The 26,750-nt window shown below is 36.2% G+C and overlaps 2 protein-coding genes across 2 annotated transcripts; one reads left to right on the forward strand and one right to left on the reverse strand.

Annotated features, from left to right (window-relative positions):
* Positions 1 to 2,243: 2,243 nt before the first annotated feature.
* On the reverse strand, positions 2,244 to 8,900 carry LOC128224833 (uncharacterized). The gene is made up of 2 exons (XM_052934913.1): positions 8,663 to 8,900; positions 2,244 to 3,658 (listed from the first exon to the last, which is right to left on the reverse strand). Exons 1-2 carry the CDS (start codon positions 8,778 to 8,780, stop codon positions 2,613 to 2,615), a joined length of 1,164 nt encoding a protein of 387 aa, XP_052790873.1. The 5' UTR covers positions 8,781 to 8,900; the 3' UTR covers positions 2,244 to 2,612.
* An 11,586-nt stretch (positions 8,901 to 20,486) lies between these two features.
* Positions 20,487 to 26,526, forward strand: LOC128222705 (endothelial differentiation-related factor 1 homolog). The gene is made up of 5 exons (XM_052931799.1): positions 20,487 to 20,672; positions 22,078 to 22,129; positions 22,486 to 22,646; positions 22,946 to 23,039; positions 25,995 to 26,526. The coding sequence occupies exons 1-5, from the start codon at positions 20,595 to 20,597 to the stop codon at positions 26,054 to 26,056; spliced, it is 447 nt and encodes a 148-aa protein (XP_052787759.1). The 5' UTR covers positions 20,487 to 20,594; the 3' UTR covers positions 26,057 to 26,526.
* The last annotated feature ends 224 nt before the right edge of the window (positions 26,527 to 26,750 follow it).

Raw genomic sequence — 26,750 nt, forward strand, 5'->3', positions numbered from 1 at the left:
CAGATTCATACAAAAACAAAAAATCTATGCATTTTCTATATGCGCGTACGCACACGCGCACACACGCGCGCTCACACGCACACACACGCACGCACGCACACGCACGCACGCACGCACACACACACACACACACACACAAACGCAGACACATCGACACACAATATATATTCTTGCTCTTCCCTATGGATTGTATGAGTATTGGTATATCATAAATAGTAGAAAAACAGCTTCTTATGGTTTGTGCTATTATTGCTGTGATATTTATTTTATTATTTGATTTTTAAACACTGCCATTTCCTTACGTGGGTTTCATATTTGTTGTTTGATAGTGCAATTTGCGATTCAATTTGTTCTCTCAGTATTAAGTATTGTTTATATGCTTGAAATGTTGGTACTGCTTTTTTATATTTTACTGAGAATATGAAAAATTTCATTAACAGAATAAGGAAATTACAAATGAGGGTGTTTTTTCCTTTAACAAGAATTCCTAAAAACGCCTCCTGTTTGGTAATGCAAATACTCATTGATTTAGATGTAATGAAATTATTTAGTTCGTTCTATAATGGTTGTATCTTCAGACATTCCCAGAATAAGTGTTCTATAGTTTCTATCTCCATGTTACATAAGTGACATAGATTGGTTTCTTTTAATTTACACATATACAGATATTTATTTGTTGGTATTATTCTTAACAGAAACCTATACTGAAAACTTCGTAGGGACGAGTCTATTGACGTTGTAAACGTTTGTCTGTAAATAGTTTCCCATGGTATATTGTCATTTAAGTTTGGAAAAACGTGTTGCCATTTAATTTCAGATGGTGGTTTGAAAATATATTTTTGCTGTATTGAAGAAGTTTATTTGTTTGTTTTGATGCTTGTATTTTATCAGTTAATTTTGCTGTTGCTAATTGGTTGATGGTTTCACCTTTAAGTTTCAGTTTAAAGGCTGCTGGTATAGAGTTAACAAGTGTTAGGTACTTTAAGAAATCCTGTTCATGAATATCATATAAAAATCTAATTTCATCAAATTTGTAACAAGAGTGAGTTCTGTAATCGTATATATGTTCAAACAATTTTATACCTTTCTGGAACCATCCTTTATAAAATAATGTATTTTCATTTTGTTTCAATGATTTATTATTCCGTATGACTGATTTACTCAAAGGTGTGTCAAGATTTTCATCATGTTTATTTTTTATGTTTAACCATGACGTTAAAACATCATTAAGAAAAGTTTTCTCACTAGCGATTCGATTGATGAATCGTTGGTCTATGTCACATTCAAAAATAAGCTTATTTCCAAAGTTTTTTAGTTTTTCGTCCATAAAAATCTTCCAATCCCCTGTATTAGATGGGTCTAGATACCATTTTATCCATAGTGTTTTTAGTGAGCGAATAAAGTTTTCTATATCTGTAAGTTTCAGACCACCGTATTCTTGGTTTTGATGTAATACTTTTCTTTTGATTTTTTTCAGGTTTATTGTCCCATACAAATGCATACATCGATTTTTTAATATCATCAATTGTTTGTTTACTTGGGTTTGGGAGGACAGCAAAAGGGTATATAAGTTTTGGAAGAGCAAACGTTTTAACCACTGTAACTTTCCCCATAAGGGTGAGTTTTCTGTGTTGCCATTGATTTAAGACGATTTTGAATTCTTTAAACTTGCTTTCTATATTTCTCTGTAAGTTTAACTGCTTATTATTTGTAAAAGTCATTCCCAATGTGGTTGCACTTTCAGATGTCCATATAAAGTTTTTAGTGTTACAAAAATGTGTATTTGTATTTTTCACTGATCCCACTCTAAGAATAACAGATTTATTAATGTTGAGGCTTAGGCCTGAACAGTCAGAAAACAAATCAAGTGTCATAACAAGCGTTTCAAACGATTGCTTACTATCATTATTGAAGAAAGTTGAATCATCTGCAAAAAATGTCTATTTTATAGTTTTCCCGTTAATTGTAATCCCCTCGATTTGAGGATTGTTTGTTATATGGTTGGAGAGAGGCTGTAGACAGATAATAAACAATGTCGCAGACAAGGGGCAATCCTGTCGAACGCCTTCCTTTTTCTAATCTAAATGATTGTGATATTATAACTATGTTAGCCATAGGTAGCAGTTTCGACCAGAATGGGTTATGTTGGTTTATCATAATGCATTGGTTCCAGTTTTGACCAGAGATGGTATAAGCAAATCACCATCTCTGGTCTCATTTGTCACTATCTGAGAAAGAAATACTTAGGGTAAAAATGATTTTATTTCAGATATCGAAGACGTTTTTATCTAAATGGCTTTAACATTGTAAAAAAGTTGTTATGTGTGCATGTATAAGAAATGAGAGAGAAAATAGGTCAACAATACTGAAATAAATAAAGTATCACTTTGTCATATGAGACACTCTTCCTCTCTCCACAACACTGTTGGCATAAGTTTTTTAGCATTTATATTTAAAATAATTCAAGTCAGAAGCTACGTATATAGGATATCAATTGTGACATTGAGTTTATTATTTTCTAACACGAAACTTCTTTTCACTGACGACAGTTTTCTAGTGTTTGTAATTCATATTATCAATAAAGTTCTTTAAAATCCTATCATGTAGTCATGTCATTCTTCAATGCTGATAGCATCAGGGTAAATTTTATATTTTGATTTAATATTTTTAATATGTATATAGCTTTTACTTTCTTCTTTTGCAGAGTACGTTTCTGCCCAATGGTGTTCAGTATATGTAAACTTTGGTGAAGTTCTAGTAATTTCCTTTTCACCGTCTCGTTTATCTCTTTTTGCGAGCTCATTGCAACCACGCTTAACCAATACATAAGATTCGTCGTCTGCTTTTACACATATTTCGCGCATCTTTTCAGCGTTTACGCCCGATGTCGACAAAGTATTCATGAAATAGTGCGTATTTGGTATATAAACTGCATCCTCATGCATGGGATCTAATGGTCCCTGGAAAAAATACGGTGAACTGTTTCCATCAGGTCTTCGCTCCAGTTTGTAGGCGTCACCATTCGAAAAGTTGTTATAGATCATGTAATTTGTTGTAACAAAACAAGGACCCGCAACATCAAGTTGTTCAAACATTGCTTGGAAACTCGCAAGATTGTCTATCATCAGTTTCAGAAATGGATGCTTCGCTCTTGACATCATGATGGCGTTGTTTATTAAAAAAGGTAAATGCAATCTGAAGACGCTGTGCTCAAACGGTTCCGGTGGGAAAATAGCGGAGTACAGTTTTGTCACTCGGTCTAGAGGTCGAAGACATTCATAGTCCAGATCTGCGTACACTCCTCCATATTCGTACAAGACGAAATACCTCAGAGCATCTGCTCTATTAATATTTACTCTGTATCCATCCCATACAGGAAGAAAATCTGGATACTTGTCTTCAATAAACTTTCTAGCAGATGCATCCGTCCAAAAGTAATACGTCCACTTTGGATTCATGTTCACGAATGACAGAACGTATCCCTCGAATTCACCTGGTATAAACATGTCTTTGTACGTCTGATGAATTATATGCGGAATTTTCGGAGCTTTTTGTACATCGGTTGGGAGATCCTCCGAAACCTCGGGCTCCATGAAAGGAAATTCGATGCTTGGAAAGATTTTTGGTTCAGCTATGGTCTCTGATGTCACCGGTATGACTGCAAAATGTACAACCAAATTGTATTTATTTTAGTATTTGGTTTAATAGAGATAAAAACGGATGTTTGCTTTTTTGCATTACTCAAATTAGTTGACCGTAAAGTAATTATTTCATGACAGTTATTTCTTCTTAAAAAACAAATATTATAAAGGACATCACCATCTTTAGGAATGTACAAATAAATATGAATATGTTGAATTTAAGCTCGTTTTACCTTTATTTATGTCCCGCCTATACTTGCGTATATGCATTTATATGGGATGCTTTTCAGTTAAGAACACCCTCAATTTTTATTCAATATTACACACTTTTGTATACATCATGATTATCAGATGCCTAACCTTGTTTCAGGTTTAATATAGCCATCACATATCATTCTGTATTATACATGTGTAGTATTACGTTGCTCTACTTCTATCGATCAGGAAAACAACGTGTTTGTAAACAAATTATTTGCCAATAATAATTGCTTAATAATTAGATGACATGAAGATTTTAATGATTAAGAAAAGCCGGAGTGAGCAAAGCGAACGAGCCCTTTTGAATCATTAAAATCTTATTTCAGGTCATCTAACTGACTAGAACTAGAATACAACCGAATTGGCTGACACATTGTAAACGCAAAATCTGACGCAGGGAGTGTGTTTCGAATGATTGGCAGTAGGCGGACCTTCAAACACCCACAAAAGATAAAATTCTTAATGATTAAAAGCGTAGTACTTAATGCAATTTGAAATCAGCAATTTAATTGACTGATAATGTAGTGTTTTTTTTAATTCTTATTGGATTTCATCATAGAGTACATTCTAGTTACAAACGCATTAAAACGAGTGGGTGTATGTGGTTTTAAAGAATCCCGGGAACAACATTACTGCAATGCATGTAACGCGGGAACAACATTACTGCAATGCATGTAACGCGGGAACAACATAACTGCAATGCATGTAGCGCGGGTACAACATTACTGCAATGCATGTAGAGCGGGATCAACATTACCGCAATCCATGTAGCGCGGGTACAACATTACTGAACTGCATGTAGCGCGGGAACAACATTACTGCAATGCATGTAGCGCGGGAATAACATTACTGCAATGCATATAGGGCGGGTACAACATTACTGCAATGCATGTATCGCGGGTACAACATTACTGCAATGCATGTATCGCGGGTACAACATTACTGCAATGCATGAAACGCGGGTATAACATTACTCCAATGCATATAGGGCGGGTACAACATTACTGAAATGCATGTAGCGCGGGAACAACATTACTGCAATGCATGTAGCGCGGGAATAACATTACTGCAATGCATATAAGGCGGGTACAACATTACTGCAATGCATGTATCGCGGGTACAACATTACTGCAATGCATGAAACGCGGGTACAACATTACTGCAATGCATGTAGAGCGGGATCAACATTATCGCAATCCATGTAGCGCGGGTACAACATTACTGAAATGCATGTAGCGCGGGAACAACATAACTGCAATGCATGTAACGCGGGTATAACATTACTGCAATGCATGTATCGCGGGTACAACATTACTGCAATGCATGAAACGCGGGTACAACATTACTGCAATGCATGAAACGCGGGTACAACATTACTGCAATGCATGAAACGCGGGTATAACATTACTCCAATGCATGTAACGCGGGTATAACATTACTGAAATGCATGTAACGCGGGAACGACATTACTGAATGCATGTAACGCGGGTATAACATTACTGCAATGCATGTATCGCGGGTACAACATTACTGCAATGCATGTAACGTGGGAACTACATTACTGCAATGCATGTAACGCGGGTACAACATTACTGCAATGCATATAGCGCGGGAACGACATTACTGCAATGCATGTAGCGCGGGAACAACATTGCTGCAATGCATGAAACGCGGGTGTAACATTACTGCAATGCATGTAACGCGGGAACGACATTACTGCAATGCATGTAACGCGGAAACAACGTAACTGCAATGCATGTAGAGCGGGATCAACATTACTGCAATGCATGTAGCGCGGGTACAACATTACTGCAATGCATGTAGAGCGGGATCAACATTACTGCAATGCATGTAGCGCGGGTACAACATTACTGCAATGCATGTAGCGCGGGAACGACATTACTGCAATGCATGAAGCGCGGGTACAACATTACTGCAATGCATGTAACGCGGGTATAACATTACTGCAATGCATGTAACGCGGGAACGACATTACTGCAATGCATGTAACGCGGGTATAACATTACTGCAATGCATGTATCGCGGGTACAACATTACTGCAATGCATGTAACGCGGGTACAACATTACTGCAATGCATGTAACGCGGGTACTACATTACTGCAATGCATGTAACGCGGGTATAACATTACTGCAATGCATGTATCGCGGGTACAACATTACTGCAATGCATGTAACGCGGGTACAACATTACTGCAATGCATGTAACGCGGGAAAAACATTACTGCAATGCATGTAGCGCGGGAATAACATTACTGCAATGTATGTAACGCGGGAACAACATTACTGCAATGCATGTAGCGCGGGAAAAGCATTTCTGCAATGCATGTAGCGCGGGAAAAACATTGCTGCAATGCATTTAGCGCGGGTAAAGCATTACTGCAATGCATGTTGCGCGGGAACAACATTACTGCAATGCATGTAGCGCGGATACAGCATTGCTGCAATGCATGTAACGCGGGAACATCATTACTGCAATGCATGTAGTGCGGGTACAACATTACTGCAATGCATGTAACGCGGGAACATCATTACCGCAATGCATGTAGCGCGGGTACAACATTACTGCAATGCATGTATCGCGGGTACAACATTACTGCAATGCATGTAGTGCGGGTACAACATTACTGCAATGCATGTATCGCGGGTACAACATTACTGCAATGCATGTAGCGCGGGTGGAACATTACTGCAATGCATGTATCGCGGGTACAACATTACTGCAATGCATGTAGAGCGGGATCAACATTACTGCAATGCATGTATCGCGGGTACAACATTACTGCAATGCATGTAGTGCGGGTACAACATTACTGCAATGCATGTAACGCGGGAACATCATTACCGCAATGCATGTAGCGCGGGTACAACATTACTGCAATGCATGTATCGCGGGTACAACATTACTGCAATGCATGTAGCGCGGGAAAAACATTGCTTAGTGGTTTTCAACCCATTACTAGTGCAAGTGAAACAGGCGAGTACAGTGTATGCTATTTTGTACTAGAAAAGCATGTGATGATAAAGAATCGGACACGCGTCATAATATGATTCACAATTATATACAACTCGCCAAGGAAATATATTACAATAGTTAGCTAGACAAAGGATCGATGACTAATATTTCCTGTAATCGGGTAATACAATTGTGCATTATATGATGACTCGTGACAGATTGAATATATCATAAACACGGCGGGTTTAACTAAAAAAGCCAGATAATGTATTAAACCCTTTTAGCCATACTTGATTTTGTAAAATTAAAAGAATCTGCATAAATTACAAACTAATACATGTATAACAGTGGTCAGTTAATGCATACTATTGAGCTAAAGAACATGTATTATGACTTACTGTTTGAATCAGTGTATGCAATCTAGTTTATAATTTACTCAGTTATTGCAACTGTGTTAAGACATACATGACCATGGAAGGTTCTCCGAATATGAAATGTCTTCCTCCACTCCCCCATTACAACAACACAATGTTATTCAATAAAATACACATTTATACAAAGGTTGTTTTGATGCACAGTGACAGGTGGAAATAATATAAAAAAAGAAAGAAATTCATATATAAATTGAAGTGAAACATTTATATTCTAAAAGAAATGTGAACCAAAAAAAGCTATTCCATTTTTAAGTTTTAATTTAAATCACGTGTTGAATAACGAGGTCCTTATGTATTAATATTCGTGCAAGCAATGGTGAATGAACGCAAGCGTGAATGAAGGAAGTTTATAAAGCTAAGCAGATATCAAATAGCAAGAATATTAACATATTTCCAAACAAAGAAACAGTTCTGTTGATCAAATATATATTGAAGAAAATATCAAAAGCTATGTTAATCGAATATGCGAGACATGGGTTGCCTTGATTTCTTACCATTACTTGTTTTAATTATGTAAAACAAACCTCTTTATCATTATCATTCAAGTGATTTTAGGTGAATAGTAGTAGTAGTAGTAGTAGTAATAGTAGTAGTAGTAGTAGTAGTAGTAGTAGTAGTAGTAGTAGTACATTTCGTCACCTTAGTGCAATAACTCAATAACTGCATATAAATATAGAAACAGATATTGAGTTCTTGCACTAAGGTGACGAATTTTAGTAGTAGTAGTAGTAGCAGTAGCAGCAGCAGCAGCAGCAGCAGCATCAGCAGCAGCAGCAACAGCAGTAGCAGTAGTAGTAGCAGTAGTAGTAGTAGATGCAGCAGCAGCAGCAGCAGCAGTAGCAGTAGCAGTAGTAGTAGTAGTAGTAGTAGTAGTAGTGGTAGTGGTAGTGGTAGTGGTAGTTGTAGTAGTAGTAGTAGTAGTAGTAGTAGTAGTAGTAGTAGTAGTAGTAGTAGTAGTAGTAGTAGTAGTAGTAGTAGTAGAAGTAGTAGTAGTAGTAGTAGTAGAAGCAGCAGCAGCAGCAGCAGCAGCAGCAGCAGCAGCAGCAGCAGTAGCAGTAGTAGTAGTAGTAGTATTTTTTGCATGCCATGTAAATATATCTAACACACTTTGTGAGTTTCAGTGTCTTACACCATGCGCCCGTTTACTTGCGGGTATATTATGTGAATAAGTCATGCATGATGGCTGTAACTAATATAACATCAAAAGAGGAAGAAATAAGAATGTACATGACGCTTCTATAATAATCCTTTGTAGTATAATAAATATAATGATAGTACACGACAAAAGCACATTGTGAATTTCATTTAAAAAAAATTATAATAGTTTTAAGAAAAGCGTAAAAATATCCTTTACCTTTCAGCTGGAGTATACGCATTGTTAGAACAACACCAACAACGCACAACAACGACATCGACAATGTTTTAAGTTTCATTTTTTTATAAATAGTTTTAAACTTCTTTAAAGTAAACATTCTTGTTCTGTCATCCGTTTTAGATTTAAGATGGATACAATACTCGCACAGGCATGAATATATCCCTCCTCACTCATATGTGTTAAGCTACATGCTATTTATAACATCGGATCATGAATGAAGTCAGTTATGTACAGTACTGTTAAAGTGACGCTCTTATTTAAAATCGATACATACACTTGTATAACAAACATACATTTTGAGTCATAAATCTTTAACTACTTACTAAATAATGCAATTATGGAAAATGTTAATTAATGATAACAAGATTGTAACTGTATATTTAATAGTTGAACCGCAAAAAAACAACATTAAATGATTGGTGAATGCTAAAAGATTTACTGTGATCTACTATAATCTAAAAAGTAGTAATACTGTGGTTTATGCACATTTCTTTCAAATTAAAATAGGTATCCTTCATAAGAACCATTGTTTTCGACATTTGTTCATCCTTTTTGGAATAATAAAACAATAGTATTAATCGTGGTAGATATTATGCATGAGTAAGATTACATCTTAAAGGCCAAACTTGACACTATTCTGCGCAACATTTTCGAGTCCGGTAAACAAACACTTCATCTCGGGAGGACTATTTTAATGACTCTCAATCTAAATTATGGTGGATTTTTTTCTTCTTAATTCTTTCTGATGAAGTATTACAGAGTATGGTGATTTCCCTCGATTTAACCTTGAAACATTAAATGCAAGTCATCGTAACACAATGCGTCTTAAACGAAAAATAATATTGAAAATAATTACAGCTTATTGATCATTATCTTCTTCAGGCGGTTACAGAAGTAAAAAAAGAGATTATGATTGGTGAATGTAATACATATACAAGACTATGTTTATCTTTGAATTTCAGCAAAATGATAAAAAAAAAGCTTATTAATACTTTTGACCGTGTTAGTGTGTACATATTTTGTTAAAGTGAATAATGAGGTTTTCATAAGAATATGGTTTTCATATTCATACGCTACAATATATATCGTTACTTAATTAAACAAATACATTTCATAGACTATTCTGCATGATGTAAGCAACACACAGGGGAGTTATTATCATGGACATAAATACATTAGATAAAACAACATCAAAAAACGTAACACATTTATCAAGGACTTTGATATGAATAAAAATGCGCGCGCGCGTGTGTGTGTATATGTGTGCGTGTGTGTGTGTGCGTGCGTGCGTGCGTGCGTGTCGCATTGTTGTTGTTGTTGTTATATTGTTTTATTTAGCTCCAAAATTTAACGAAAATCTTAAAAGTTGTTTTGCTCTGTTACTTATTTGAATCTGTGAAAGGGGAAGGAAGTAAGCACTTGAACTGTGATTTATGGTTAATTTAGAGCTTATGACACAGCGCCATGAAAATGGAGCAGTTTTGAACTGTCAACCGAATATTATTGGACCATTTAGGGAGGTATATTTTGTAAAATTAATAGCACGTTGCTGCAATATCCATAGTTTTTGAAAACAATCTACAAGTTGTTTGTTAATTGCTGTTACGTTTCGTTGTATAAGGAGTAAAAGCTTTGAATACAAATAACAATTAAACGACAGCTTATCTTCAAATGCTTTGGAAACGTGCTTTAACGGCACCACATGAATATGAAATTAAGACTGCCGATGTTTACTTCTTTAAAAAGCAGCATCAAATGCTCTATTTTAGATTAAAAATAATTTTCTTGACGGAGGACCACCAAATCCCCCTTCCTACATTTAAACCATATATAGTTTGGTTCCGAGGAAGGGGTTGCATGTCAAAAGTTTCGCCCCTACGTTACTCCCTCCCTAACGACATATCCTGGACCCGCCCCAGATCCTGCGGCGTCACCCCACTCCCCCCCCCCCGATCCCATGGATGGTGAAGATCAGACGTGTTAAAGAGTGTTGGACACAGTGCACAGCTAGGGTGTGTCCCTGGTTAGGGCTTAATTATTCTGATTTCTAAACATGTTCTTAGTATAACACGTGGTACAATTGATCACCGCTTAAATCATAAAGATTTCAGTGTCTTGTCGAAAGTTCTAACCTACTTCCCTCAAGTGTGTTAATACAGATATGCCACGGAATTTTAGAGAACAGCCCAAAATCCTTGATAATGGGAATTTTGGCGTTGTTTGGCGTTGTTATTCACAAAATTGGGATTCTTTTGATAACTAATCAGTTAAGTTGATTATACTCAGGTACTCTTTTTAACTCTTTGTTGTTGTTTTTTTAGTAAAACTTCAAAAACACTAACTGTATTGATTTAAACCAAAACTTCAAACAGAAAACATTATTTGTTTTGGAATTTCTGATTGGGCACTTTTATTCAGCAGTTTGGGAACAAAACTGAATATCGGTTATAAATATGGCCGAAAGAAAATCCTGTATTGAACTCACATTCTACTGTGAGAAAATCAGATGAGAAATCTGCAACAACCAAAAAACACAAATAAAGTAAATGTTTATTAGTTTAAAAAGACAAGTTTAAAAAGACAAGTCGGTAGACTTGTTGATGCAACTTTTATGAGATAATAAATACCAAGAGAAAATCTGCTTTTATCGAGTGAAATATAATACCACAAATGTCGGTATTTTAGCGGTAAATTGTCTTCAGCTCTAACAAAATCCCTGCACGCATTGTATTACTTTGTAAGTAGTGTTGTAAGTTGTATGAAGTCGATATGGTCGTGTAAACTAACAGATATATAGGAAGTTAATACTTGTATCCAGTTACATTACATTTTTCTTAGATCAACAATAAAGAGCTACACTCGAGACGTATCCCGTCTTGAACAGTCATACTCGACATGTACATGTTCATCGTTGTGGCAGTTTCAGACTCTTTGCAAGATGTCGGGGAAGGACAGGTAAACTAGATGCTGTTTTTTTTAAAGTATACATGTATATTTATATCTATATTAATTATATTTATATTGCGGTCAAAATTGTCCATATCAAGTCAAGACAGGTTGTACACAATGCCATACATCCTGGGCTCTGAGCTTCTGGAGGGTCGGCAACAGGAGTTGCTGCAGCTTGGTTGCGACGCTGCTTCTTCTTCAGAGAATATCATTCTAGCTGATAAACGCTGCATCATTTCCGCCTCCCGAATCATGGCTGTTATCCGTGCCATGGTTTTAGATAATGGTGGCGTATTGACCATGCAAGTGGTCTTGCCGAAGACTGATTCTGTATTTCTTCTTTAGGTAAAACATATATAAAAAAAATCTCTGTTTTGTGGAAAGAAAAGTAAATAATTCTAATTTAGCGTCCTAAATCATGTTTTGAATAGAAATAACTCTGACACATTGTCTAAACAGAGACATTAAAAGCTGGATATCATTGACATCCTGGTTAAGCCACGCATGATAAAATCCTTAATCGGTTAAGAATCTTCCTGATACATATTGCCCAATTTATACGTGTTTCAATACCATGCAGTATTATTTTATAAACCGTGTTACGATATGTGTGTGCTTGTGCATTAATTACATTAAACCAAACCCGTACCATATTAATTATACTATATGAATAAATATCAAGTCTATCAGTCTCGGCGTAAACAAAGTCAGTTTGTGCTGTTGTTCTGACACCAAGCACAGAGTAAAGAGTATGGATGCGTTCAATGGCTATCCATTTTTAGGTACCCCAGAGTTCTGACCAATACAATAGTATAGGTTTAATTAGTTTATCAAACAGCTCTAACTATTACCGGATGTTATATTTGTAAATTTCTTTAAATATATTTTCAAATGGAATATTGCTGTTATTGGTTGTCCAGCGAGTGTTGTTGCTGCTTGCAGAAAATAACCAACTGTTGTAAAAACTTCACCGAAATACGTTAAATTGCTGACTATATCTTAAATAGTGTTGCGCCACAGCTGTTAGGGGTCGTCATCAGGTTGCAGAAAGAATGCATTTCAAGATAATTTATTAGGTGAAATAAAACTACAACTTCTTCATACTTTTATAGTGTCTCAAATAAACTTTTGATTTGTCAATGTTGAGGTTTAGTTTCCACCTGTTACAATACTCACTGGGTATATTTAAATTTGATTGTAATTCTTCACCTGATTCCTCAAATATGACTATGTCGTCATCGTACATAAGCAGGATAAACTTTAACATGTATGTGCCAATGCATTTAGCGCCTTGTAAATGTAAAACCTCTTCTAAGTCAGTGATATACATTAAAATAGGGCCCGCGAGAGGTATTCACCTTGCCGTACGCCTCAACAGCTTTCAAAAATATAACCAAGCTCATAGTTGAGTCTTACTCTTGGTTTTACATGAACATACAATTATTTTATAAGGTTATACAGCCTGCCTCTGATTCCGATTCTATATATCTAAAACCAAGGATTCTCTCATAAGATATAATCAAAGGCTTTGGAAAAGTCAACAAATATACAATATAGCTTTTTTGACTTATGGTATGATTAATTTACCCATGTAATGCAAAAATATATTCAATGGTTCCTATTTTTGCCCTAAACCCAGCCTTTGATTCAATGTGTAGATGATAATATTCTGCCAATTGACAAAGCCTCTCATTAATCAGACCTGTGAAACGTTTCCCCCTGAAATTACTAACCTCATCAATGCTTCCCTTTCTATGAATTGGAACAATCCATCTGTCAGTTTTTCAGGAAAATAACCAAACTCTAATATTTTATTAAATTTTTTCAATAAAAAATTAAAAACGCTGATAAAACTTGTTTTCTGTAAATAAAAAAAAAAACATTCAAAAATAAAAAAATAAAAATAATACGTTTTTCTCGATTTATTTTATCTTCGTAAAAAAATATTCTATTTTTTTAAAACCTCGTTCACAATCAGGTTATCCGTATATAACTTTAATAACATACCAAACTTGAACGCATTCGGTGTCTTTTTGTAAGATTGGCCAGCAAAAAGGGAATTTTCCGAAGGGCTCTCCGCTTTCGGATTCTTTTAAAGGGGTAAAATAGTGTATACTGTGCGAGGCTTGCCTGTCGGCTTGAACGCCCGGTCCTTTTATTAGCTGAACACGCCTGCCTGGTCGGCCTCCGCGAGCTTCCGGCACTAGACCGAAAAATGCAGAGGGTGTGAGATGCGAATATTCGACCGACCTGCGAATAATTTTATTGGCCGAGGGACGGATGTGCTTTACATCGACAAATACAAATGAGGTGATTTTCACCCCCGTTCCTGTTACGAGTTATATTATTACGTGAATATCGTCCTGTTTGTATCTTAACGGATGTGCAGAAACTCTCGCTGTAACAAGGTTTAAACGTAAATTCTTTGGAACTAAATCAAAAGTTTCATTATCTTTCATTATTTACGCTTCTACTGCACGGAAAGGAGAAATCGATAAAGATCGTCGTTAGCATGATAAGCTCCAAGTTGGCAATGTTTTAAGAATGTCTAGATTAAAAGCAATACTACAACATATTAAACCTTAATTTACTTTAACAAGGAAATGGAGGTCCTGCCCGTTTTGCCGGTATAGGAGGATTTATTTGTGTGATCACCTTAAGAGATCCCACGAAAAGTCGGTCTCTGCCGGAGATATGGCTACCAGCGGCGGATCCAGGACTTTCTAAAAGAATGGGGGGGGGGGCACAACTAATTATAAACATATCAAACTTTTTTTGAATGCATTATATTAATCATATAATGACATGGAATTAACATTTGTCTTCATTGTCAATAATGTTTGGGAGATAAATTGAACTAAAAAGACATCATTTTATGAGAAAACCCTTCAAAAAACAACAAAGTTACTTTCAGATTTGGGGAATCGAACCAGTGTCGACGGATTAACAGGCCAAGTCGTTAACCACTCGTCCACCTGAGACACACATAATATCCTTTAAAATTAGTGCTATATAAACCTACACTACAGTATATTGATACTGTAGGAAATAAGGATCTCATTGTTATAAATTTAAGTTAACTTAAGTAAAAACAACTTGACAACAAATTCCAAAAAGGGTTTCAAATAAATTATTATGTATTAATTTACAAAGGCTCTAGCACAATTCAGAGAACTAGACGATAAAAAAGGCCGGAATGGAAATTTTCAAAGCGGCAACGTTTTGAATTTAAACTTTTGTTAAATGCACGACATGCACACACATATCTTGTTGGAAAACAATGACATTATTAAAAGAAATGACTAACATATAATGTGCACATGTAAACAGTTTAAAACAACTTATATTTCTGGTATATGATACATTCTGAAAACAGTAAACTAACGCGTATAACTGCAGCCATATTTGTCTACTTTTGATCAGCTGTCTGTGTAAAATGCGGCGCCGATTTTGTTTTATCTAATGTTCGTACCCAATCGTCTTTTTTGCCCGTGTCTTTTTCAGTCCCTGTATGGCTCCCACGCGACTTCGAACGAGTGCAGCATGTGACCATGCAAGACATAGACAAGTGGACGGCCGATCCTACCTCCGAGCCGCCACAGCTCGCAGACCCTACTGACCAGACCCCTTTACCAACGTTTAGAGGCAGACGGATGTACTCATAAGGGCTGTCAAAACAGGGGTTAATGCTACTCATTTGGTAGCATCTGCAAACAATCGAGTCACCGGTAAGAAGACGCTGCCTGTTCCAAAATTAAGAACACAGCCATACTACGTACCCAATCATACGTCTAACTGCTCGGAAGATGTATCTTCTGCGCAGAGCGACGGGCCAGTTTCGACCTCCCTTTCATTGCCGCTACACCACGAAATTGAAACGTCCAACTGCTCGGAAGATGTATCTTCTGCGCAGAGCGACGGGCAAGTTTTGATCTCCCTTTCCTTGCCGCTGCACGACGGAATGTAAACGTCCAAATGCTCGGAAGATGTATCTTCTGCGCAGAGCGACGGGCAAGTTTCGATCTCCCGTTCCTTGCCGCTGCACGACGGAATTGAAACGTCCAACTGCTCGGAAGATGTATCTTCTGCGCAGAGCGACAGGCCATTTTCGACCTCCCTTTTCTTGCCGCTACACGACGAAGTTGAAACGTCTGACTGCTCTGAAGATGCATCTTCCGACGGGCAAGTTTTAGCCACCCGTCCCTCTACGCTGCACGACAACACTCGAAACGGTCTCAAGAGAACACCTCCCGAAGGTCAAACAGTGTATTATGCACGGCACGCTGGCGACAACAAGGCACTTTCTGAGGGAGCATTCGCAAGCCATACCCCCATCGTTTAGGCATACCTGTCCTCGGCCAAGTGAATGTGCACCGAACTCAAAAACCTTGAGTCTTGATGACTATGACCCAATATCGACCATTAAGAAGTATGAACATGGGGATGAGGAAAATGATCATTAGGAAAACTACTTCTAGTATGTTTAACATAAAGATCAAACTAAGCATATAGATGCTGTAAATGGTCCCTGTCATGATGTAAAGTTCTTAAAAGGCGCGATGTTCAACCACGATAGGAAGCACCCTAGCACACATCTAGGGCGTTACCTTCATGTCATGGCAGAAAGTTGGTTGTTATATTCGCAGCTAACACAGCTTAAATCCGGCACTAAATTAACATTCGACCACGGTTTCAACAAGGACGCATTTTCAAACCAAATGCCATGGATGTAGCGCGACGATGCGGAGACACCCCACAGCCACTGCACGATTCTTGTTAAATGTTTGCTAATTCTTTCTGCATGTAACCTTTGTTTGTATTCACTGTATATTTGTTTTAAGCATGCGATTTACACACAAATAGATAAACAAAACTTGCACTTTGTTACCTGTTTAACCTGTTAAAATGCACGGCCACAAACTCTTTTGTCTGCCTGCCTGGGCAGAAGCGAAGCCTCTGATATACCAGACCCACACTGCGAGCCTATCTGCCTGACTGCATCCCCGTACCTGCCCAGAGGCTTGCCTGCCTTGCAAGCATGGCCAGAGTCTGTCTTAGCCTGGGAAACGGCTCTTGCTGGCACCGTCCTCGGCGATTCGCTGCGACTATGACACAGGGATCTGACTTAACACTTCAACTTCGACCAAGATCCTACTAAGATACTCGCGAGCAAAGACCCTCGTTAAGCCTTCACTCGTCCTTGCCACTACATCTACTAGAATCAACAGATCGATCCAGGCCTTCCTGAGATGCTCGCTCGCCAAGACTCTCGAATAATCGGCCTGTCTCCCTGTCTGACGGTGCTCATCAAGCATTTGGGCATCTATCTGCATGTTAACCCTGTTTGCAATAATGTTTTTATAATATGTTTTTAACCAAGCATGAGTTTTATTAATACTAACATGGCAGGCTTTGAGGGTAGCCTGCTCGAGGCGCCGGCTGCACGGTTGTTTGCTTATAATGTGGACACTTGACTGATGACCGTCGATTTATTAACATAATATTATTCACCGATATCTTACGGTTAAGAAGAAAAAAAAAAAAATATAGTCTACCTTTTCTCCGATTTTTTTTCTGCGTTAAAAAAAATATGAACGCATTCACACCTCCCGCCCTCTGCTTTTTGCGCCCAATGCAAATAGTCAGCAATACAGGGCGACAGACAACGGCTCGTTAATAAGAAGGAATACGTTAAATACTTTGAAAACATGTCCATACCACAGCTTAATTGGCACGTCCTGAAGCCATTTCGCATTCGAATAGAGTGCAATATTTGATGTTATATAAGAGGATCTGATCGCGTTCGTTTTTAGATGGGAATTATTACATACCGGTGTCACATATCGGCCCTTTATCAAATATTTGATCTGTCCCAACGAGTGAAATCAAATACGATCTTACACCGATTGCAACAATTTTTTTTATTATTTCATGCATTTATCGTGGTTTTTCAATATATTTTCCCGCTGGAGTTAAATTTGTTTGACGATAGTCCATTTCTTTTGTCTCTGCGAAGGGCAGTAACAGCGGCATGACCGCTATGTCAAGATTACCTCCTATTTGCGTGAGTAGTCCGTCCACTAAAAAAAGTTCTACACTTTATGGAAATGGTTGTTGCAATTGAAATTATTTTTAGATAAAACTCCACTACCTTCAACGAAACATCATGTTTAACATTTATTGAGGCACAAAACAAGTATTTAATCAAAAGCATTTCGGAAATTAAAAAAACAAAACGCGTAGAAATACATTTTAATGTAACTAGGGCATATGACAGTTTTTGTTCATTCAACAACAAGTTCAACAGATTTAGATTAACAAATGGGGACTTATAATAGTGTGTATGCGTAAAAACGGAAGACTGGGTTCAGTATTTTTCGAAATTGATATCTATTCACTGTCGTTCTCAGGCTCTGGATTTTACGGTATTTTTTCGGGATGAAGTCATGCTGTGCAGCCAAAGGATGTTTTGTTGTGGGGACAGCGAATTAGTTTTATATCTATTAAAGTTGAATGTCACATTTCCGTTAAATTTTGGGTTTACGAAAACCCCAATGGAAATTTCGAGGACTTGCCCAAAGATGCTTTTGAGAAGGATGGAGCGCAGACCTACGAAGTTTTCTCGACAAGATGTCGGAAATAACCATGGCCTGGTTGGTTTACAATCTGCTATAATTGTTCAGGTTTTTATAACTGATGATCTGAACCACTAGTATTTGATAAGGCTGGACCGCTTTTGGACAAACCTTTACGGAGCATCATTTTTAAAAAGACAAATGAATTGTTGAACTGATGAAGGTTAACAGCTGAAGGAAATTAATCAAATTCAAAATGCTTGTGCATACCTGTACGCGGTTAGAGTTTGTAGGTAGAAATGATCTATCAACTCTATTACTAGCACATGTGGCCAAGTAAATATTCAACCGATACCTATCAATCGGGTTAATTGTAACAGTATGTTCCATGAAATAGTTGATACATACAATGGTAAGTTCATTCTTTTTAATAGTTATAATCAATTGCAAAAATGTTTGTTTTATTAAAACTCTTGCGTAATTTGATATTGACAATGATATACCAATGTGGCTATCACTGCACTACATATTTCAATGGGAAACTTGTCATTTTTTTAATGTATTTCATATGAAAAACTTATTTTAAATATAGATAAAATAGGGTAGGGTTCGAAATGACTACAAAAAGGGTACGAAATAAACGAAAATCGGAGGGTACGAAATGGTCAGGGTACGAAATAGCTAGTTCCTTTTCTGTCTGGTTCCCAGCGTACTCTGCACAACAAGAGTCCGATAATGAAATGGTAAGGACAGGTAACCTAGGCTAAGTTCCCTTTAGGCTGAGCCTTAAATGAAATTTATTTAAAAATTTGTATTGATATAGTTGTGCTGTTCGTTTTCATTATGTACCTGATATAATCTTAAGATAGTATTTTACTTAAGACAAGTATTCTACTTGTTACATACATGATTTTTTTCAAGTCATGGGAAGTCTTATAAAAGATGGAAACAGTAGTCTCGAGTTGTCTGCAGAGTAAAATGATCAAATGATATCATTTCAATCGAGCCAGAGTGAAATGATCAAGTAATCTTTCACCTATATTGTTGTAGCTTTTGATGTATTTTATATTCCAAAGCATCCACGCTATTAATATTGTTGCCGAACTTTTAGTTATGGTTTTTTTAAAGTGTGTAGATTAACTGAATACTGTAGCTTACTCGCTGAATGGATATTACCCGATGACGCGGGTAAATAAGCATATTGCAATCATGGCGAACCGTTCGTACCGCCGTACTTTTTGGAGACTCGCATGCCAGAAAATTGGGGGCTTTTAGCGGAGAAGACTTGTACGCCTCTTCCATGCAAGGAAGACTAGCATTTAAAAAGACATGATGGACTACCTCCGCTGGGCGATCCGCGTGTTAATTACCAGTACTGCATCTGTAATTGTAATCCTCGGCAGCAATGATATCGATTATGCTATGAAACTGTCCATTTCCGCGCGCCGTTTAACCTCAAAGTTCTGCACAACAACACGTCCCTGGTCGTCTAAACATAACCAACACGTACATGTACACCTCTTGTAAGAAAAAAAGGTCTTTCGAAATATCAATACAAGGTATCACGTTGTCAAATCAAAATATGTTTAACATTGCCCATGACCCCGTTTCACACATAAAAGTTAGTGCATTAAAAACAAGGTTGATGTGGTACGGTGCCGCTTGAAAACGAAGACACTCGCCGCGGCTATAGCACGTGGACCCGGGGGCTTTCAAATTATTTTTCGTACAGATCAACCGGGGCGTTACGATGATACGCACGATCGGACACCCTCGTCAAGCCTTCGCCGCCTGTGCCGCCAACAGCGGCTTGATGACAAAGGCTCATTAAAGTATATAACATATAAAACATTGCCATAAACATAATTTGTCAAATCTCATTTTATGTTTATGGCAATGTTTTATTTTGGTGATATACATGTTCAAGTATGTATAAAATATAATTTTGGCTAGATGAAAATATTTATTGTGACTTTAATGAGCCTTTGTCATCAAGCCACTGTGGTGCCGCCAGCTAGTCACGACGGAGTATCTGTGTACCAGAGCCACAACAAACCATGCCATTGCAAAAATGGCTCCATTCACATCGTATACATAAATAAAAAAACATCATTTAAACAACATACTTGCATGCCGATATCGCAAAAAAGAGTATAATTATACTTTACTCATATATATACATAATTACGCGAATTCTGACAACGTTAGAACTGTTGTCTGTCCCCCGAAAAATTGCGTCAGTTTTCTTTTCTGGACTTTTTCTTTCCATTGATTGAATGTCGTAAAGTTCCGTTTTACGTTGTTTACGACCAGAACACATTATTGTTGCACATTTTGCTGAAATACCGTCTTATATCTGTATTTTATCACATTTTCACTATCACAAAATGGCAGAAGCTGACTGGGACGAAGTTAGATACATTGGCAAGAGACAGCCCAAATCTGGGACTCTTAAAACTCAACAGGTCTGGTGTCATGGTGAACATAGGGACTTTATGATCATGTTACTAGTCTAAATAATTACTGTAGACCTTATTTTGTGGAATTTACATTTTCCTGGACAAGGTTTGCCATATCAAAAATAATTGAAAAAACATTTGACATACAGTAACACTTATTTAGTCAAACAATGTAACCAACACATGTAACGTTTCTTCCCTAACTAGCTCGGACACGCTACCTTAAATTAAACTATAAACCTATTCTCGGACTGCATTGTCCCAAAAATTAAGTATGAAATTAATATTATATACACGTGATTGACAATGATTGCTTACAAAACCGAATGATTAGAAATAATTGGTATGGTTCAAGAATCAACGTTCAATTATCCCAAAAGCAAGAACGACCAAACAGAAACAATACAAGAACTATGCTATAACTTCAAACAGGACCAGCATACAAAACGCTTATAAACCAATCACAAAATATCAGCGAAACCCACAGTCCTAAATGTATAGCTTTTACGGGGAATCAAACCATTGACCCTGTTCCGTCTGTATCGCAATGATCCAGGCTTACTAAGAGGCCAAAAAGAAACCCCACGGATGTCCGAACCTGGAAACTAGAAGCTGTAGCGCAATGCTTCACTTTAATTCTCCTAGCCTCCAATAGTTCAGAACCCGCCCTAAACAGTACAAAAAGATACTTCAAAGCTTCCCTATATATTATTAACTTGATGTTCTCACATCGGCGTCGAGACACGAACTAACTATTTCTATGCCTTTCGCTTCTTATATACCCTAACATCACGTGACCAAAATAAAATGGTCCATTCTTAACAAACTCTACGGATGAAACCATTATATATAACTAACGTTACAGAGTAGGGGTGTCAAGTTTATCAAACATACGAAAACTATTAAGAATACAATTTATTCGTATTAATTAATCATTTACTAGCTAAATTTAAAGACATTTAATACTAAAACCATAACATTAGTATTAAATACACGAAATCATCATAAAGAAGTCATAGCGATAAAGCGAAAATCAAATACTCTATAAAATTCACTAAAACAGAAATGATTATTTTCCGGGCTCTGGACTACATGATTCCATGAACATTACACACAAACTGCATAACCATTCCCAAGATCTAAGTAAATGTTTCTTTCTATTTCCATCTCCAGATCTTTACGGAAGTTCCTGAGATTACTTGAATCAGTTGAATAAAGAGATGCTAACCTGCACTCTCACAGATTGGCTGTTTTGACAACTTTTTATTTTGTCTTGGAATTAGCCAATTTTTTTGCTTTAATGTCTGGCAATTATTGACATAAGACTACTGCCAAAATATCATATCACAGTTTTCATATTTACGTTCGTAAAAAATAAGTTTTATTAGTGGATATTTATCTTCTTTTTCAGCAACTAAGTGCAGCCCAGAGGCAAGGTGTTGCCATCGATACAGAAAAGAAGTGTAAGAGCTCTAAACCTAAGTTACATGTTTGAGTGTGTATAGTAAAAGTGTAAAGGCTTGCACATTAGTTCTGCCTAAATAAGATCAGTACTTCCCTATTGTTACCATTTCATTGTAATGAAAAACTTTTTTTTTCCTTTTGAAGCGATACCTTTGTTTGGGGTGAATATAACTAATCAATATAAAGGTGTTGTGAGCTCACATCAGCATATCTCCTAGGAAACAAATTAATTTTTTTACTAATTTCATATGAAAAATGACAACTTTTAATACATACTCTATGTAGAGTTTTGATTACATTGGAGTCATGAATTGTTCAGTGTTGTCCGTCTTTACTTATTTGCTCGTTTTATCAGTCGCTGGAGGGCAGAACAAGCAATTCTCTGCAGCGAAGAACACGGCGAAGCTTGACCGAGAGACAGAAGAGCTTCACCATGATCACGTGGCCCTCGATGTCTCCAAGATCATACAGCAGGCTCGGCAGGCAAAGGGATGGACTCAGAAAGATCTTGCTACTGTAAGTTTAGTTTTTTAATCATTTATATTATTGTTTATAACCATTACCAATAATAGCAAATTTTGTAAGAGTTGCAAACAAAAGTTTTAGAATTGCAAACTTACTAAAGTATGTGAACTCGAGATATTTTTCACTGATTTGAATTTATAGCCAGCTCTCACTTTTAAATCAACCGTCAGCATGCACAGGGCTAGGACAATATTTCAACAATGTACTTTCCAAAATGTCATTCTTATTTCACTGGTAATTCTCTATAAATCACCTGAAAGCATATACTCAATATTGATATTCCTTCTCAGAAAATCAACGAGAAACAGCAAGTGATAAATGAGTATGAAGCCGGAAAGGCCATCCCGAATCAACAGATAATCTCGAAACTTGAAAGAAACTTGGGTACGTAATTGGTAATGTTTCTCCAATGATCAATCGTAAATGTGTCAACATGGTGATCGATTATAATTTAAATAATCAACTATTTTAATTGATAATTGCTAATTTGAGTGTTTTTCTTTTTTCTATGCCTACGATTAATCAAAATGGGGATGACGGTTATTTTCAATGTTTGATTATGGAACTGGATTTATAATGAAACACTGGACAATTTTATGTTCATGGATTGGAAATCAAGTCAAATGGTCAGCTTATAAAATTTTCTTTCATGGTTGGTATGGATCTTAGATCATTTATCAAAAATTGTGATAAAAGTACTGGGTTGTGTTAAGTTAAAAAACCTTGATTTCATCATCAATTTAAGATAAATCCCCATCTGATATGATTGGATGGCAGTTTTGTTTTATCAATTAATCTTTATTTCAAAGAATCAGAAATATTATATTTTAACATGTATAATTTATGTATTATATGTAATTTTCAATATCTTGTCCTCTAAGATCTAATATTTACTCCTCAACTTTTTTAAATGAACTGCCTTACAGCAGTTGCGAATATTTTACATATAAATTCAAAAGTGTATTTCTTGTAATTGTTTGCATGTGCAAGCAGGCCACGAAAAAATTAAATCAACATGTTAGAAAGTGTAAATTTATGATATGTTAAATGTATTGTTGTCATTAGCATTTCAGTTTTACGTTTAAAGTTGATTTCAAAGATTTTTTCATGTGTTAATAAGACTTAATTTGATGAACTGTTTCCGGTTACCATCAGATCGTTCTATTAACAAAATGGGTGAGAAAGAATCACTGTAAGGTTTTTTTTAAATGAAAGGAAGTATTTTTTAACAATTACTCAAAGAAATAATAAACTATTTTTGTAAGTATAAGTAATGAATTGCGTGATTCATGTCATTATTTGGGATATGAACGCAGCCCGAAGGACTCTGCACATACTTAAACCACCCCATCTGCGTTTATACCCCGATAATGACATCAATACCGCAATTCATTCCTTAAGTAAAAATTTTGAAAACAATTACTTTTTAACCAGATTTTCAACGAAAACCGGGTTATTAGAATGAGGTTGTCGTTGGGCGGACGGGCGGCGGACTCGTCAAACATTGGTTTCTGTTCAATAACTTTAGTTAGCATTGATGAAACTTGGTGTGTAGGTAGCTTATGGGAAGAGCTAGCTTGGGATTGCTTTTGAAGGGGGTGGTGCTAAGGTCAAGGTCACTGTTACTAACAATAGAAAAATGGTTTCTGCCCAATAACATAAGTTAGCATTGATAGATATTGACGAAACTTGGTATGTAAGTTGCTTATTTGAAGAGCTAGCTTGGGATTGCTTTTGAGTAGGGAGGGGCTAAGGTTAAGGTCACTATTACTTTAAATAGAAAAATGGTCAAGGTCACTGTTACTTAAAATAGAAAAATGGTTTCTGCCCAATAACTTTAGTTAGCATTGACAGATATTGATGAAACTTGGTGTGTAGGTAGCTTATGTGAAGAGCTAGCTTGGGATTGCTTTTGAGGGGGTTGGGGCTAAGGTCAAGATCGCCTGTTACTAAAAATAGAAAAATGGTTTCTGCCCAATAACTTTAGTTAGGATTGATAGATATTGACGAAGTTTTGTGTGTAGGTACTAGTAGCTTATGTGAATAGCAAGCTTGGAATTTCTTTTGAGGGGGGTGGGGTCAAGGTCGCTGTTACTAAAAATAGAAAAATGGTTTCTGCCCAATAACTTAAGTTAGCATTGATAGATATTGATGAAACTTAGAGCGAAGGTAGCTTATGTGAAGAGCTAGCTTGGGAGGTGGGGTCAAGGTCACTGTTCCTAAAAATAGAAAAAATGTTTTTCTGCCCAACAACTCAGTTAGAATTGATGGATAGTGATGAATGTTAGTGTGAATATAGCTTATATGAAGCTGCAGATTGAACTTGCTCATACAACAAGTTAATTGGCTATAATTTCTGATTGCCCATAACAAAAACCTGGTTTAGTCGCATTGCGGCGCTTCTAGTTTTATATTGTCAAGTTTAAGTTTGCTTTTTATTTAGATTATTTCACAATCCATTGTAACAACCTCCTCAGTTTTTTTAAAAAATCTATCTTTTCATTTAATATAATTTATTAATATCATTGAATTCATCCAGTTCATAAAAGATAGTTTTTTTAAATTTCACACCTTAAAGCTGGGAGTAAGATTATTGATCCCAGCTTAAAGGTAGAAAGCAAACCATTAAATCATATTTGTTTTTTGTTAGACCGGTGACATATTATTGTCTATCAAATAAAATATTATTACAAACAATAATAAAGTGTTATTACACACCCTATTAAACAAAACATTATTTCAAACACTTACAAAAGCATTTTTAACACACGCTAACAAAGCACTTTCACAAACAATAAGAAACCATTACTACACATGCTAACATAGCATTATTAAAACACTAACAAAGCATTATTACACACACTAGCAAAGCATTACTACAAACATTAAAAAACATTATTAAACATGCTTACAAAGCATTATAACAAACGCAAACAAAGCATTAATTTATTACAATTTGTCAAACACAAACAAAGCATTATTACACACACTAACAAAGCATTATTACACTCACTTACAAAGCATTACTACAAACACTAACAAACCATTATTTCAAACACTAACAAAGCATTATTACAAACACTAACATTTACCATTATTTCAAACACTAACAAAGCATTATTACAAACACTAACAAAGCATTTTGCAAACACTCACAAAGCATTATTACACACACTAACAAGCATTATTACACACACTAACAAAGCATTATTACACACACTCACAAAGCATTATTACACACACTAACAAAGCATTATTACACACACTAACAAAACATTATTACACACACTAACAAAACATTATTTCACACACAGATTTAGCTTTTCTGTTCTTTTTCAGGTGTTAAGCTTCGTGGAAAAGATAAAGGACAGCCTATGGCTCCGAAACCTGGAAAAAAATAGCACACACTGCATCACTCCATTAAAATTATTGTTTCCATGGAAACTGGATGTGCTTTCATAGCTACACATACATTTATTCTGCTTTTCAGTAATCTTGTTCTTTTAAGTGGTATTTTCAAGGTTTTTAAAAGAGTTCGATTAAAGTTAAGATTAACTTTTGGCTGAATGAATGAGGTAAATGGAAAATTATTATATATGCTTTGGTTGGGTAACTTTATATGTAGTTGTATTCAGTAAATTAAAGATAATCATGCAAGTCAGCATATGATCAATAGTGTTATGTTTTAAATATTAGCAACAGGTACAAAAAGAACCTCTTTTATTCTTCCTACTTGTCAGTAGCTTTGTTGTGATTTGTATATGCCATCCTTTACAGTTTATTTCCAATTTCTACTGTATATATCATGTTCGTCAAGTTTTGATATTTCAAACAGCAAAGCAGCTGTACATGAATAAACAGTTTTATGTAAGACTTTGAAATTAAAAATATTGCTCAAGATGGTGTATAATCATGTACACTAATATGTAACTTGGGGTTTTCTCGGGCTCCTAGCATGTAAGAAAGGAATTATTTGGGTGTAGTTTTACACCACTTTCATATTTATGTTTCCAGGCTATTACTTGATCCTGCTTTTAGAGATTTTGAAGTACCAGCATAAATGTTTACCATATAAAGCGATGTGTCACGTCAAAG

The sequence above is a fragment of the Mya arenaria genome, chromosome 17, assembly GCF_026914265.1.
Source record: "Mya arenaria isolate MELC-2E11 chromosome 17, ASM2691426v1".
NCBI classification, from domain to species: domain Eukaryota; kingdom Metazoa; phylum Mollusca; class Bivalvia; order Myida; family Myidae; genus Mya; species Mya arenaria.

Bases quoted from the DNA above. Each gene is read 5' to 3' on its own strand.
- LOC128224833 (XM_052934913.1), bottom strand. From the start codon at position 8,780: ATGTTTACTTTAAAGAAGTTTAAAACTATTTATAAAAAAATGAAACTT. The intron at 3,659-8,662 runs GTAAAGGATATT...TACATTTTGCAG, and splicing joins GCGTATACTCCAGCTGAAAG to TCATACCGGTGACATCAGAG.
- LOC128222705 (XM_052931799.1), top strand. From the start codon at position 20,595: ATGGCAGAAGCTGACTGGGACGAAGTTAGATACATTGGCAAGAGACAG. The intron at 20,673-22,077 runs GTCTGGTGTCAT...CTTCTTTTTCAG, and splicing joins GGACTCTTAAAACTCAACAG to CAACTAAGTGCAGCCCAGAG. The intron at 22,647-22,945 runs GTAAGTTTAGTT...ATTCCTTCTCAG, and splicing joins CTCAGAAAGATCTTGCTACT to AAAATCAACGAGAAACAGCA.